This window comes from Aethina tumida, chromosome 3, assembly GCF_024364675.1.
Source record: "Aethina tumida isolate Nest 87 chromosome 3, icAetTumi1.1, whole genome shotgun sequence".
Lineage (NCBI taxonomy): Eukaryota > Metazoa > Arthropoda > Insecta > Coleoptera > Nitidulidae > Aethina > Aethina tumida.
Genome location: NC_065437.1, coordinates 10,711,284 through 10,726,935, shown reverse-complemented (window position 1 = coordinate 10,726,935; position 15,652 = coordinate 10,711,284). Strand labels below are relative to the sequence as shown.

General features: G+C 31.9%; 3 protein-coding genes across 3 annotated transcripts; 1 reads left to right on the top strand and 2 right to left on the bottom strand.

The window, feature by feature from the left end:
• The first annotated feature begins 1,429 nt into the window (after positions 1-1,429).
• LOC109598524 (very-long-chain (3R)-3-hydroxyacyl-CoA dehydratase) lies at positions 1,430-2,965 on the top strand. The gene is made up of 5 exons (XM_020014436.2): positions 1,430-1,574; positions 1,627-1,743; positions 1,795-2,026; positions 2,082-2,427; positions 2,477-2,965. The coding sequence occupies exons 1-5, from the start codon at positions 1,494-1,496 to the stop codon at positions 2,802-2,804; spliced, it is 1,104 nt and encodes a 367-aa protein (XP_019869995.1). The 5' UTR covers positions 1,430-1,493; the 3' UTR covers positions 2,805-2,965.
• On the bottom strand, positions 2,962-12,496 carry LOC109598522 (bumetanide-sensitive sodium-(potassium)-chloride cotransporter). Its single transcript, XM_020014435.2, has 18 exons — positions 12,056-12,496; positions 8,902-9,173; positions 8,696-8,810; positions 7,205-7,361; positions 6,803-6,898; positions 6,496-6,749; positions 6,327-6,441; positions 6,132-6,271; positions 5,884-6,078; positions 5,597-5,828; positions 5,415-5,536; positions 5,226-5,361; positions 4,961-5,172; positions 4,664-4,905; positions 4,468-4,604; positions 4,180-4,416; positions 3,860-4,129; positions 2,962-3,807 (listed from the first exon to the last, which is right to left on the bottom strand). Exons 2-18 carry the CDS (start codon positions 9,168-9,170, stop codon positions 3,563-3,565), a joined length of 3,174 nt encoding a protein of 1,057 aa, XP_019869994.2. The 5' UTR covers positions 9,171-9,173; positions 12,056-12,496; the 3' UTR covers positions 2,962-3,562.
• A 2,075-nt stretch (positions 12,497-14,571) lies between these two features.
• Positions 14,572-15,140, bottom strand: LOC109598507 (immediate early response 3-interacting protein 1). Its single transcript, XM_020014418.2, has 3 exons — positions 14,960-15,140; positions 14,791-14,895; positions 14,572-14,731 (listed from the first exon to the last, which is right to left on the bottom strand). The coding sequence occupies exons 1-3, from the start codon at positions 15,048-15,050 to the stop codon at positions 14,676-14,678; spliced, it is 252 nt and encodes an 83-aa protein (XP_019869977.1). The 5' UTR covers positions 15,051-15,140; the 3' UTR covers positions 14,572-14,675.
• Between the last annotated feature and the right edge of the window lie 512 nt (positions 15,141-15,652).

Here is a 15,652-nt window from a genome sequence, read left to right as displayed (position 1 = left end):
CCACATTCTAGGACTGAAACGAGAATAAATTAAATAATTTTACTTCAGTCTACGATGGTGGCCAGTGAAATGACACAAAATTTAAAATCAAACATTTTGTAAGGTATTTCATAAAAGGATTTAATTCAAATTTTGTCAAATCATCTGATTTGGTTGGCCAAAGAATAGCTCATTGAAATATATTTACATTTTATTACACTATTTAACAATTCTCTTAATAGTAAGAATTTATTCTTAGTAAATAATAGTAAAATAAATTATTTTATTATATAAATTCATTTTCAGCCAGAAGAAAGAAACATTGTTCTCCAGAGAATAAGAGAATAATAAATAACATGATACATCAAGGTCTAAATATTGCTGATAACGCTAAAAACTTATGATGCTTCTGAAAAATGATTTACAATTATTATTAACAAATATGAAACAACACACTCAACTAAAAATACGATAAGAAATTGTGTTAACAAAAAAACAATCTCTTTTATGGACTGACCAAATTGAAAAATTTGGATGGGTAGTTTATAGTATTTTCTATGATACAGTTCACTGAGGAAATGTTTCAATTTTCTCACAAGGACAAGTGCATTCGTACGCATGTCCACGTTAGTTGTAATGTAAAGTGACACATTAGTAATAGTAGTTTACAAAGTATATATCTACAACATTAAGTTTTTGATCAAAATAAGGAAGTAAATTTTTTAAAATGAATCGGACGCATGTTCATTAAAAAAAATCATATGTTAAATGTTACAGAACCTATAGCACATCCTATATAATAAATTAATTAATATGTTTGTGCAATTATTAACTAATATAACAAAAACTAGGAGCTTTTGTATATCTTACTTCCTTAAAGGTACAAATAATTAATTGGTTTTATAATCTCATTCTTTATTCTTGTCTCATTATTTAATTGATTCGTTATTGTACGCAACCATTTTCTGGTTATTAACTAAGGATATTTTCCGTGTAAATTCGACTTTCTCTCTTCAAAGAAAGACGCATTACACCATATTATGATTAAACGAATCATATCGTTTTCATTTTGTATAATAAAGTGTTTCACTAAAGGTAACGTGACAATTTTTCTGTTTGCCATTTAATTATCAATTAAAAAGCAGATAAAAACTTAATAAGCGTAAATGTATGAAATAAAATGTAGAAAATTGCGAGGTAATTGATGCAGTAACGATATATTTTATTTTAAAATACAACTATTATTTATAGTATTCTTTTCACTTTTATTAGCAGTAATTTATCTATTATAAAAATTATTTTAAAATATTTAGTTATATTAAAATGAATATACAATAGTTTTCTTAAGTAAATTAAAATGTGATTTTATAATTTAAAAACAGCATTTCATTGATCTATTATAGGCAACTCATATTACGTAACGTCACATAGGTTGCGTTAACGTTTATCAATAACATTACCGACTGACATAACCTTAGGAAACAAATCGAAATCATTTAAGTAAATAGTAAATAATGACTGTGCTAAGCCCTTTTGTCTACTGGGCCCAAAACGAAAAGAACCTGTTCCTGAAAATTGATTTGAAAGACGCCGAGGTAATTTATAAACATTACCACACAACACAAGCATAAAATTTGTACATTTTAGGATGTAAATGTAAAATTAGAGAAACGTAACTTAAAATTCGCTTCCAAGGGTCAAGGTGCACATGGTATGAAACAGTATGCTTTCTCATTAGATTTCCAATTTGATGTTGACACTGAAGTAAGTACCTTGAGTAGAAAAAGTCCTAATTTATAACATGAATTTACACAGGAATGTATATATAAAGTGACTGGCAACAAGGTGGATTTCACAATTAACAAAGCTGGTAAGGGATGGTGGCCAAGACTGACAGCACAACCCACAAAACCTGCTTGGTTAAAGATTGATTTTGACCGGTGGCAGAGTGAAGAAGATGTTCTTGATGAGGAAATGAGGGATATTAAGGAGGATTATCCTTATTTATATGATGAGCTGCAAAAACAAGAAATTGGATACAGGAAAGGTAACATCAGACTAGTCACTAAAATATGAGATACTCACAACAGTTGTTATTTTAGAGGATTTCAAGAAAGTGTATCTGACACTTTACAATCTGTTAATGTATGTGGGGTACATGTATATAGTGGTGGTTCTGTGTATAAGATTTTCAAGGGATGGCTTCCAAAGCCATGTGGGATCATATGAAGCAGTTGGACCTGCAATTATGTTCTTGCAGCTACTGCAGTTTTTGGAAGTCATGCACCCTATGTTTGGGTATGTCAAGGGTGGAGTGTTTATGCCATTTATGCAGGTGACTGGAAGATTTTTGGTGCTGTTCTTTATGATTGAAAAGGAACCTAGGATTCAAAATATGCCAGTGGTATTTTATTTAATACTCACCTGGTCTGCCATCGAAATAATCAGGTAACATCATATTAACATCTACACAATTTGTTAAAGTACAGTTTTTCAGATATCCTTACTACATGTCGCAACTGCATAAAAAGGAAAATGGGTTGCTAACGTGGCTGCGTTACACGGCGTGGATTTTTTTGTACCCCATTGGTTTCATATGCGAGTCCGTTATCATTTTCAGGAATTTAATTTTCATTGAAAACAGCGGAAAATGGTCTATATCGATGCCGAACGCCTTAAATTTCACATTTCACGTACCCACAATTTTGAGATTGTATTTGCTCATCGGTATGATTCCCGCCTCGTATGTACTGATGTCTCACATGTACAAGGCGAGACAACAAAAGTTAGGCAAGAAGAGGCATGGCTTGAAGCTAAAGAAATAGCAGAATCAAAATCACGCATACAATAATGTAGCAAGATTATCACCCTGTGGAAGTAGATGCTGCTGATACACGCTTTGTGTTGTATTTTTACATTGAGTAGAGGATGAATGTTTTTTGTACAGTTTTTGTTGATATTCTTCAATAAAGAATCTATTGATTTATTTCATGATTTATTTGTTGCTTTACATATATTACCATACTGCAAAAATACAGTTTTGTGTACAAAATGATTAATAAAAAGTACCCAATAAAAAAATATATATTACAAATTCATTCTTACTATTATATGAATAATAATATGTACAATTATGTGTATGTCACATTTTTTAGACTACAATACATATATTATAGATTGAATTACACAATCAATTCAATACTAAAAAACAATACTCAACCTTGGAGGTTGTATTCTAATAAAATTAAATTTAAGTGCGGTATTACGTTTGTGTATATTTAATTTGGTTGAACCTTGACAATGGAAGTTTTATATTTATAATTGACAGTGCCTCCACAAAAGGTATTTATATTGAGGTAGAATTACATTTAAATGGTTTCAAATATACACTATTTACTTGATATTAAAACATAGACAGTGTGTTGACGTCAATTAAATTCATCATTTACACAAATATACTTTTGCCTGCTCAAAAAATTTTTTTAAATTTATAGAGAACAAACTGTGGATTATTTGTGACTTATTGACCAAACAAAACCATACCAATAAATTAAACAAAAGTGCAGAGAAATTAAGTAACAACTTAAGAATAAAATGTTAAAACCGATGTTTGGTTTCCCCGCACCAACAAAATAGGAGGCATATCCTTGGTTAGTAATTCCAACCAAGCTAGATACAACGGCGCCGACACTATATTTTTTCTGGGCATTGGAAGGGTCATAACAACCAAATTGGCCTCGCTGGAATGTTGCAGCAACAATTCCCTCAATCGCATGTGACGGTTGGACTTGTCCTTCATCGACAGTAACTCGGAATCCGAAATGTATTCTGTAAAATTAGTTTATCGTATAATTGTACGAGAGTTCAAAAGATGACTTACCTGTATTTGAATCTGAGTCGTCCCTTCGTTCTCTGAACGTCGAAATCAGGTTGTCGAAATATTGTTGAGTACTTTCTTGAGCCTTGTTGGTGATGTCGGAAACGACCTGCAAGTCAGAGTAGTCTATCCGGAACTTGGCTAAAAGGCTGGCCATGTTTCGGTGCTCCAATTCTAGTTCGGCTCTTTTGTTGGACAATGCGAAAATGCGCAACTTGCAATTGGTCCAGTTTCTTCTAGTGCTCATAATGTATGGAAGTAACAAAGTCAAACCTGTAAATTAACTATTTTAATTTTGTCCAAATTAAGTGGTTAAAACTTACCTCCATCGTCGTACAACCACCACACGTCGATGGTTCCTCCTCGTTTGTGTTTCCTCTGGAAAAAGTTTGTGATCTTGTCTTTCAACGGTTCACTTTGTTCTTCAAAGATTGTTTCGGATTCGGTGACGGACTTGGCTTTTTTCACCTCATCTTCGGCGTTAGGCTGGGTGCTGATCACCTCCTTAGTTTTAGTCAAAGGAGTTCCCGGCGTACTTCCTTGGTCGCTGTAGTCACTGGCTAAAAAAAATAATGTTTACATCATTCCAATAACCATTTAATTCTTTGTACCTTCAGACATTTGACTGTAAGACTTATTCCTCGGTAGGAATTCTGTGCTTTTACTTTCTTCCATAACATTAATTGTTGTTTCAAATCCTTGCTGTAGCCTTAGAATACCCACGCCCAAGTGTAAATCAAAGGCATTGCTAAAAATTTATTAAAGATGATAGAAGACCTTCAATTTATAATATTGAAGATTTCTTACTGTAAAACTTCAAAATAATCAAGCAAGTCTTCGTACGAGCATTTTTGCCAATCCGATTTATAACCCATGAGAAGGATGTTAGGTTTAAGTTTACCGACGCCGCAGGCCTTCAAAAGAGCAGTGCAGCCCTCTTGGAAACTGACACCGTCAACTTGCGTGTAAAACGCCTTTATCCTGTGAGCTTTGAACCAGCCCTGAGCCTTATAGTTTAAGACGTTTCTGATCCTTTGATTCACGTTCACCTAAAATATGATTTTATCAAGGGGGCAATTGCTAATTTTTTTGTCAAATGCGTACGGTGTTGATGTGTCCGCAAACCAGCATAGATAAATTTTTGGTCAACAAATTGGCGAAATCAATAAGGGCAGGTCGTGCACTCGGCATACCCGACAGCACCAAAATCTGCGGTCTGTAGTTCTTGACATGTTCCTCTACGTTATTCAGCTGATGTACGGCTTGTAGGGCGTTTTTGTAGATCTGAGCTTGTGTTGTTGAACCCCAATTAACATCTACAACATTTAAAGTGTTAATTAAATTAACTGTGTTTATAAAAATTACTTACTTGGTTTTCTATACGAAACGATAAGGTACAGAGCAAGGACGGCTGCGAATGTCAAAAGAGCAGTCCACCAAGATATTAAAAACATGACCATTAAACACATGATGGAACCCAGCAAACTCAGCCACATGTTGTAGTACTGAAACACAACTAACAATACTTTTTATAAAAATACTTATTCCGATTGTATACTTTGAAGGTTGGTCTCCAACCAACAGGCTTAGCTAAGGAGGCGTGGAACGTGGAGAAGTTTATCAGAGTGTAGGCGGCCAAGAAGAAGTTTGAGATGAGTGGTGCTATTAAATTTAGCTCACCTATAACGAACAATTATTTTAGTTTTATTTAAATGATATAAAAGTGGGTTTTGACCGTACCCACTAAAATAAACGCCGTAGCAATAACAAATGTCAAAATGTACCCCCGTATGGGCTCATTGTTTTGTCCATAGCCTTTGGCGAACCAGTGGATTTTAGGGTACAGTTTATCTTTGCAAAGAGCTTGGAAAACTTTAGGGGCTGACACTAGGGATGCCAGAGCAGACGACAAAGTCGCAGCAAAACATCCGGCGTAAATTAATGGTCCCACCCAAGCTACTAATTCGACCACCTGCAAAGTAATTCATTTAAACAAGTTGCATTTGACTTAATATTTGCGCATTTACTTGGAAACTGTTGTGGAGTCCGTATGCGCAAGTTCCTGGAGGACATTCTGGGATTGAACCGTTAATATAATCCTCTATGTTTCCTGAGGCGTCTCTAACAACGCAAAATCCAGCAATTATGACCATAATGATGTACGATATTGTCGTTATCAGAATTGATAATAAGGTTCCTTTAGGTATGGCGACTTGAGGGTCCTGGAATTGATAAATTATAATTTATTCATGCGGATTTGGTAAAGGTGACTAACCTTTAAATCACCGGATATATTGGCGCCAGCCAGCATGCCAGTGGCAGCAGGAAAGAATACAGAGAACACGCTGAAGAAATCGTGATTGACGCCTTCAGATTTTCTGTAGTCGGCGTAAAAATTGTTTTTAAATATTGTTGCTAAAATTAATTAAGTAATTTATGTGTAATTACCATTGATGTATGTTGGACTTACAATTATACCCTACAAATCCTCTAGCTTTAGCCAGTTCAGTTCTTGGTCCAATCAAGCTTCCTATTATATAGTCAAATATGGCAATAAGTAAAATTACAAGCAACCCTATTTGTGTCTGGAACAATTCATATTTATTAAACGGGTAACATTTTCAAATAAACAATATTACTTTGGCTTCCCACTCCATGCCCACCACCACGATGACAGTTAAGAGGACAAGGGTGATGCACCCGATAATCCTTATGTCGTGCACGCCAGCATCGATGATTTTCAGATCGAAGGTCTTCAAGAGATCCGTGAGTGATTCACAGAAACCCACCACGTACATGGCGCATGCGACCGCGTTGGCAAGAGAAAATATCAGGCCGATTGACCCGCCGAATTCTGGACCTAAACTTCTTGAAATCATATAGTACGTTCCCCCTGAAAATAATCCAAATTATTCCCAATACGCCACCGTCTTAATAAATACCCACCGCCCTTTATAACACCGTTTGTACTTATGGCGGACATCGAGAGGGATGTTATACATGTCACGATTGTGGCTGTCACAATTATAAGGATTGACTGGCCTGAAATTTTTTACGTCGTAATATAAGCATTATTTAGTACACAAATTGAACTGTAATTACGGCTATATTGGTCCAAGGTGAACCATTTTCTATTATTGAAGCAAGTTTGTTATTGCAAGATGTACTTTGATGCAAAATTACAAATAGGAACATAAACATATTGATAAACAGTACCATTAGAATTTTTCCCGTAGAAAATCAATTTTAATCACTTTAAGTGACCATTGTTCGGATAATAAAATTTTGTTTGTATCAACTAATTGCACGGACTTTAAAGGTACGTATTTGAGTACTTATCGCACGTACCTACTCCAGCTTGTGCTACGACCCACGTCAAACGCAGGAAGAGCATGACACCCCAGATGTTCAAAAGACATCTTACTAAAACACCTTGGATCCATCCAAATTTTACTTGTCCTTCCGTCAATGCTTTCCCGTTTAAAGATGTAGCTGGAGGCTGACTCTGTAATCAATCAAAACAGAAACCTGATAATTTGGGAAAAGTACTAAACAATTTTTTAGAGTTGTCCAAGACACTGATAAAATACATCGAAAATTGTGGTTTTCCATTACGTTGATGAATTGAAGTTGTTGTGTGACGTGTGTGCTGACATAAGCTCAAAGGCAATTCTGCAAATAGACACACCAACTGTATCAGGTGTCTAATCTGCTTGAACAGTGAAAAAGAGATAACCTTCAAGTTCAAGGAATCGCAATAAATTCGTTTTATAGCTCTGGAACGTTTTAATTAGTCTAGGTGTAAAACGACTTCTTGGATTAATTTACGTTACAAAGGAGGCTAAATCAAAATCAATTTTTAAACTTTGACATTAAGCAAATCACGTTTTCGTTTGTAACTGGACAAGTCAGAAAAGGTTGACTTAATGAATATTTCATTAACATAATAAATGCCACTTGAGCAAGGAAATTTTCCTGTATCAATTGCACTACCCACAAAAAGCCAGTTTTCCTTATTAAATAATTGCCGCCTTAATTAAGAGGTAAGTTAATGATTAATTAACCTCGAGCAGCATATGTGAACTTGTTACTCACTACTTCGAATTAAAAAAATAGTTCAATAAAAGGACCAATTACATTTAACACACAACAATAATGATTCATTCATTTGATGTTAATTACATCCCACTGGAAATAATTCGGTGGTATTTTAACGTGTGAACTAATTATTTCCGGATGCATCTCACAGAGTTTACTAAAGCTTTAAAAAAAATCGCAGCTACGTCATAATTCTATTTACGAATTACGTAGTTTCTCCGTAGGGTATTTATTTATGTTACAGTTAATCATAAACCAACGTTTATGTTATCATTGTTGTAATGCATTGGTAAATGTTGAAACACATGTTCTCTATCTTAAAGTGTTAATTATATCCCTCTTCAAATCTTGACAAATAAAATATGTTTAAAATAAGATATTGTTGATTTTAATGTTCAGTATATTAGTTTTTGTCATTTTAAGGGAATAGTTTAGCTGAATTTGTCACTATTTAATTAAACATTTTTATTTTTGAAGTTATGACATTAGAGAGTTTCTTCAATTACCATCAGACCAGAAGCGCTTATGGGCGTTATTGAGTAATAAGTTCATTATGGTTGATTGAATTTTGTAATTAAGCTTTTATCGAAGTTTTGAAAACACGTTTTGTTCGTAATTAACCCGCATTGCTCCTGTAAATTAAATATTGTTGAATTATTATTTTTAGTTGATTTTTCCGTGTCAGATAAATGTTTATTTTATCAATAATCTATACTTAACGCAGTTATCTTAATTTTTTACCTTAGCTGGAAGCGTGGCGTTGTGTAATTCGTCTAGAGTAGGTCGATTTACAGCCTGAATGGACAGGATGTTCCTGTAATTGTCCAACCTGGGCAAAGCTTCTCTTGTAAGGTGTCTAAGGGAAGAAATGACAGAAAATAGATTTAAATAATAAGAAGTATTGTAAATTCTATTCAGTTAGAGTCTTAGTTCTTGTTTTATTTTACCTAAAACTTTTGCCATATTCGGAATTGAGCCTGGTCCTGTCATTGACAGAATGCAGATCGTCATCGTCGGTGTTCTCGTCATTCGACCTCAAGTCGATTGTCAAAGCGTCCCTATCGACGTCATTCTGACTCATGCTGTGCACCCTGTTCACTTGGAATCTCGTCCTTTTGTCGGGATCGGTTTGCAGGGGATCCAATTCGATTTTGTCCGCTTCCCCGTTCTCCACCGTCAACGCGGACCCTCCGTTCCTTAAGTTGATGCTCGTCATGGCCTGTGGATTTAATTTTTTTTGGGTTGAGGTTGCGTGTTGTCTAAAGTGACATTGTATAAATCAAATATTAATTTCATTATTTTTTTCAAAAATTCCTGCTTCCAAGGTAAAATCGAGTAATTAGCCGAAGTGTCGCAACCGAAGGGAATTTAGTTTTGCAAACTGGGCGAGGTTTTATGACAAAATATGGTCACATACCAGAACAATTAAAAATAAATATATGTTAAAACGTGTTTTGCTCTTGTAATGTGGCTGTAAGTAGTAATGTTATTTACATAAACGCTTCATTTATTCCATTAATGGATTCAATATGCATTTCATCGTCAACCACCAGAAAATTTGGTGTCAATAAGAAGGTCAAATTGCTTAGTTAATAGGTTTATTAATCATTTGTTTGAGTAAGCAGTAATTTAATATGCTGCAGTTCTACTGGAATTATTTTAGAGAGCTTAAAATTGGAGTCTGATTACTATAGAAATTTCAAAACAATCGTCAGCTCATAAGACTTTACCTTACAATTAGATAAGTCTTTAGTTTTAATTAAGATTTCATACGCAACCACTAGAAAATTTGGTGTCAATAAAAAGATCAAATTGCATAGTCAAAAGATTTATTAATCATTTATTATGGTGAGCAAAAATTTAATTTATTTTGTCCCAATTCTAGGACAATATCTTATGAGAAGTCACAATTAAATTATATTATTCAAATTTAACTAGAGTCTTCTTGATTTGTAATTTTTGATGACTAACTCTATTGAAATTTGTGTGGTATGTTACAATTCTGTTGGAATTATTGTTGGGAGCCTAAAATTGGATTGTAATTACCATAGAAATTTCAAAATAATATAATTGTCAGGTCATAAGACTTATCTTAGACAATTATCTCAGAATTAAACAAATTTTTTGTTTAAATTAAGGTCTGGAAATTGTGAAGAATTTCATTGCCAATCACCAAAAAACCTAGTGTCAATAAGAAGGTCAAATTGCATAGTTTATTAATTAATATTGATTAAATTTAACTAAAATCTAAGCAGATTTCAGAAGAAATGAAGCATTTATTTGTATAAATCATTATAACAACAACAATTTATTTTCATTAAATGTTCCTAACTTATGACTAACTATTGAAATTTATGTGGTATGGTACAATTCTGATGGAATTATTATTGGAAGCCTAAAATTGGATTGTGATTACTATAAAAATGTCAAAACAATTGTCAGCTCATAAGTTTTACAATTATCTTAGAATTAAACAATTTTTTGTTTTAATTAAGGTCTGGAAATTGTAAAAAATTCATTGTCAACCTCCAGAAAATCAAATATCAATCAATCAATAAGAATCAATAAGAAGGTTAAATTACATAGTTCAAAGATTTATTAACCATTTGTTAGAATAAGCAACAATTTAATTTATTTAGTCTTAATTCTAAGACAAATATCTTTTGAGAAGTCATAATTAAATTATAGTAATCAAATTTATTTAAAATCATCTTGACTTCTATGGATAAATCATTATAACTACAAGAATTTATTAAATTCATTAAATGTTACTAAGTTATGACTAATTTTATTGAAATTTGTGTGGTTTATATATCAATCAAATTTGATTAAAATCTTCTTGATGTCTTTAGTTAAATCATAATAACCACATGAAATTATTTTCATTAAATGTTACTAAGTTATGACTAACTTTATTGAAATTTGTGTGGTATGTCACAATTCACCTGGAATTATTGTTGAAAGCTTAAAATTGAATTGTGATTACTACAGATATTTTAAAACAATTGTCAGCTCATATGACTTTCAATTATATTGTATTTAGATGAATCTTTCAATTTAGTTAGGGACTGGAAATTATGAAGATGTGAACAATTGCAATATAAAATCTTAAACCTCAAAATGTTTTCCTCATTAAACCGTTTTTACTTCGTCCAACGTTGTTTACTAGAACTAGAAACCGTCAATATTGTAAAAGTGTTTATCCACATAAAAATAAATTGCAATTCTAAGAAACCTATAAATAAATAAATAGTTAACAGAATAAAATATTATACGGACCTTAAAAACCAGTTAAAAAATAAAGTCAATTAGTTTAACTCATACATTTCGTTTAATGAGCACCTATTACCCATTATTATTCTTATAGTACGGGGTGTTCCCCATCTATGTTTAGAATAATAATGGTTTATAAAAATACTCAAGGTGTTGAAGTGTTATTTTTATCTCTACGCCTCTCCGAGTGGATAATTTACCACTTATTTAACTCGATCAAGAGTCCAACTTCGATTCGGACGGAATTCCATTCCACGTGTACTGGGAGCACATGGTATCAGAAAAATGTCTGTGTTGGTTCTTAATTTAAATAAAATTGACCGTAATTGTTATTTTGACTAGTATCATTAAATGGAATTTTAGTCGATTGCTTAATTAATCAAAATTAAGTTTTTAAAGTGTAAACATACATGAACAAGTGCTGTTTGTGCGTTTTGTGATGTTTGTTTTTGTTATTAACTTTAGAATTTTATCTTCTTGCTAAATTTGCAGTGGTAATTTAATATTTCAAAATACATGTATTCTTATAAGAATTTTGACATAAAATTCTTATAAGAATACATCAAAAATGTGTTCCTCAAATAATATAATACATAAATAAATATATATTGTTGATATTTTAAAACACAAAATTAAATTATATGATTAATTTAATTTTAAACAAAAATTTTGATATTTATTTAATTTATTTCAAGCAATTCCTTATCATAAAATTAAATTGATTCACGAATTTATTTGTATAACTGTTTATGTAAGTAAGTGAACATTAAAAAAGCGATATGTTTACAACATCAAAAATAATCTCACACATGTGCCATGCACGCTCACCGATATCAACTGAATCACTCCGAACAGTTAGAAAAAATAATACACCTCACACACAACCGAACATGTTCGATAAAATGCGGTGCATTCGCCGTCAAGCCACGCCACCGAAAGCCTAAACTCTAACGCGGGTAATATATTCCGTGTACGCGATATTGAGTCACTACGGTTCGGTGTGCGTTCTCTCCACGCTCCCCTACCGAATATTAGGCAGCTGTGCTTATCTCCCAAAACTGAGCAGGGAACAGGTCTGCGCTTAGGGTAGGCAAAGGGGAAGGACGGGTTCGGCGGAAGAGTTGTTTCACGCACAAACGACTTCCTGATATCCTGTGCCGCTGCACTGGTTTCAACAATGAAGTCTTTCCAACTAGTTTTGACCACCCATTGATTATTTATTTAGTTTGGTGGATTGTGTTGTCTGCGTTGACCGACTTTAGGGATTTACTATAACACTAATATTTAATATACTAGCTGCTTTTGCTTGTGTAAATGTAAATATATGTTCAATGAACTATAAGCAGTATAATTTTTATTACTAGACGCTCGAAGTTGTTCGTAATAAATTAAATGATGAAATATTTATTACTCCAATTTGTTATAGGCAAATTTTCGTGTCAAAGAATTAAAATTCAAATCAACATTGTGGGTCGTGACCGAAATTATTAGTTTAAAAACCTACTAATATAATGCTTGTTTTAGAAACTATTTCTTATCTAAATAAATTAAATGTGGTTTTTCTAACCGTTTTAAAATAACGTTTTAATTTTATCAATTTGGAGAGGGGGTTAGAGGAATAGCACACGTTACTATCCTAACGTTATTAAATGCAATCAAAATATTTTATATTTTATTTAAAATATATATATTTTTTTCAAATATTTATAATTTTATACCTAAATTAAAATAATTTATACTTAAAATTAAATCTTAAACAATATGAATGCGAAATGTGCCTAATACTTTGTTGGGTGCCCTTCATTCGTTATAACCAACTGTAAATGGTAAGGTAAAGATCCAATGAAACATCGACAATAATTGTTTGAAATTTCACAACTCTTCAATTAATAACCACAATTTATCTACATGTGATCATTTTTGGTGGTTTAATCCAGACTATATCTCGTTCCACAAGTTACAATTGTATTTAGATCCGGACTTTACGCTGGACAATACAGAATCTCAACATTGTTATCTTTTGACCAATTTTGGATGCATACTTCATATCATTATCATGCATAAAAATCTGTATAATTTATAAATTTTACTAATAATTTTTTTAATGGTCCTATAACATGCCAAGGAAAGTAATCTAACATCAAAACTTTTCCTCCACCGTGTTTCAAAGTTTTTGTGGTGTAACTGGGGTCCAATCTTTTATTAGGATAAACGTACTTTTTACCATTTGATATTATTCTATTGGACATCATCACTTAAGTACCCTTCGCCAAAATTCTGCATGATAATTAATACCCTTTTGTGTAAACTTTTAATCTTGTTTGAATATTCTTTTTTGATATTGAATAGTTTCTTTACTGAAATATATTCTTGCAAGTTTTGTTCATTCAGTCGATCTCTGATTCTGCACTAAACACACTGTAATTGTCTGACTCAATTATATCATTTTTCATTTGTCTAGAAGACAAGAAAAATTTATATTTACAATTTACCAGTCAATAAAAGGTGTTGTTATTTTGTTAGGATATTTTCTTATTGTGTTTCCAATTGAGTGTGTTGTTTCACGATATCAGCAATATATAGACCTTGATGTTTCATGTTAATTATTATTTCGCTCTTCTCTGGAGTGCAATGCTTATTTCTTCTTACTGAAAGTGGATTTACTCAATGAAATAATATAAATCCTATTAAGAATAAATTCTTTCTTAAATAGTGCCTCAAAATGTAAATATATTTGAATCTGCTATTGGCAAATAAAGAAGTAGAATATTAAAAAATATTTTTTATACTGACAAGACAAAATTTGAATTAAATCCTTTTATGAAAAATCTCCATATCATCAAAATATTTTATTTTAAATTATGTGCTACTTCTCTGGCCACCACTGCATTATTTTATTATGAAACAGTTTCTATTCTAGTTAATTCCAGAGGCATTTATTTGCATATTTGCATGATATGATTTTATTAATAAAGTGCATGGACAATTATTAATGCAAATCGTAACAGAACGACCTCGTTGCATAATTTGGAAGAAAATTTGCACTCCAAAAAATACTTTATTCAATCATTATTTTATTGATTGTGATTACAGTGACTTAAGCTTAATTGCATCTAATTGCATGTATACAATTTAACAATCCATAGCACATTAATAAAAACAATTAACCAGTGCATATCCTGTGTATTGTTTAGCTATCAATTGGATGACCACATACCAAAACATTTCTGACGTCTGTTAAATTAATTTATTGGTCTAATTGTTTGGTTGAAAATTATTTCATTTGGTGAGTCAAACATTCGAAAATTTCCATTTTAAAATGCACGCCAAATAAACAAGGAAAACTCACAAAATCATTTATTTACAAAATTTTTACAGTTTACAATACAAAATTAGGGTGTAATAAGTTATAAAAATATATTATATTAATATAAACATAATACATTAATTATCCAAGTATTATCTTAAACAATATCACCAGCACGTTGAGGAATATCAGGGGGACTGCAATAAAAGAAACAATTAGTCACTGTTAAATAAACAACAGTCACTGTGTGACTTACATCTTGCCACTGTTCGTACTGAATGGAACAAATTATATATTTGGGCCTTAGTGGAGGTCGTCTCGCCAAACCCTTGAACGTCTGTCGCCCTTGCACTCCACCCAACTAAAACGAAATTTAAATTTGATTAACAGATGAACTTTTGAGGTTATATATGTTTGTTACTTACTTTTCCTCAGGAAACGTTCCTCGTGCAACACGCACACTGCATTTAGACACAACAAGGATGCCTCCAGAAGATTCCACAGCGTGAAAGTCATTTTAATTGATAAATACTATTAAATTTTGAAAATTAGAAGACTTGTGACAGAACATTGACAACACCACAGAACTGCCTGTAATCTGAGTTGCCTATGTATAGACGCCATCATGATGATTTATAATTTTTATTAAAGATTAAATACGTACTTTTTAATAACTGTATATTTTTAAACTTATCCTTCACTAATAAAAAATAAGATTTTTATACTTTTTATATATAAATAAAATTTACTAAAATCCTGTATTTTTATTTCACAATTAGAATTTCCATAAATATGTGGGATGTGGGGGTATCCCCCGTATCCTTCTCTAACAAAAAATATTTTTTTTTTATAATTCTTATATATAAATAAAATTTACTAAAATCCTGTATTTTTATTTCACAATTAGTATTTACACAGATACGGCGTATGTGGGGACATTATTTTAAAAATTGTAGTTTGTATATGTTATTAAAAAATTACAACACATTACTTTTAAACTGTAAAATGTGCTATTTTTTTATTCATTTGTGCAGAAGTCGTGGTGAATTTATCATTTTAGAGTAGTTGTAGTTAAAAAACGATTCTGAAATTAATAAATATTGAGCATGAATTTTCTT

Coding starts and splice junctions, on each gene's coding strand:
- LOC109598524 (XM_020014436.2), top strand. CDS start 1,494: ATGACTGTGCTAAGCCCTTTTGTCTACTGGGCCCAAAACGAAAAGAAC. Junction 1,744..1,794: donor AATTTGATGTTGACACTGAA/GTAAGTACCTTG, acceptor GAATTTACACAG/GAATGTATATATAAAGTGAC. Junction 2,027..2,081: donor AGAAATTGGATACAGGAAAG/GTAACATCAGAC, acceptor TTGTTATTTTAG/AGGATTTCAAGAAAGTGTAT.
- LOC109598522 (XM_020014435.2), bottom strand. CDS start 9,170: ATGACGAGCATCAACTTAAGGAACGGAGGGTCCGCGTTGACGGTGGAG. Junction 6,899..7,204: donor CGTAGCACAAGCTGGAGTAG/GTACGTGCGATA, acceptor AAAAAATTTCAG/GCCAGTCAATCCTTATAATT. Junction 4,417..4,467: donor TTACAGTCAAATGTCTGAAG/GTACAAAGAATT, acceptor TATTTTTTTTAG/CCAGTGACTACAGCGACCAA.
- LOC109598507 (XM_020014418.2), bottom strand. CDS start 15,050: ATGACTTTCACGCTGTGGAATCTTCTGGAGGCATCCTTGTTGTGTCTA. Junction 14,896..14,959: donor GGAACGTTTCCTGAGGAAAA/GTAAGTAACAAA, acceptor ATTTCGTTTTAG/TTGGGTGGAGTGCAAGGGCG. Junction 14,732..14,790: donor AGTACGAACAGTGGCAAGAT/GTAAGTCACACA, acceptor CTTTTATTGCAG/TCCCCCTGATATTCCTCAAC.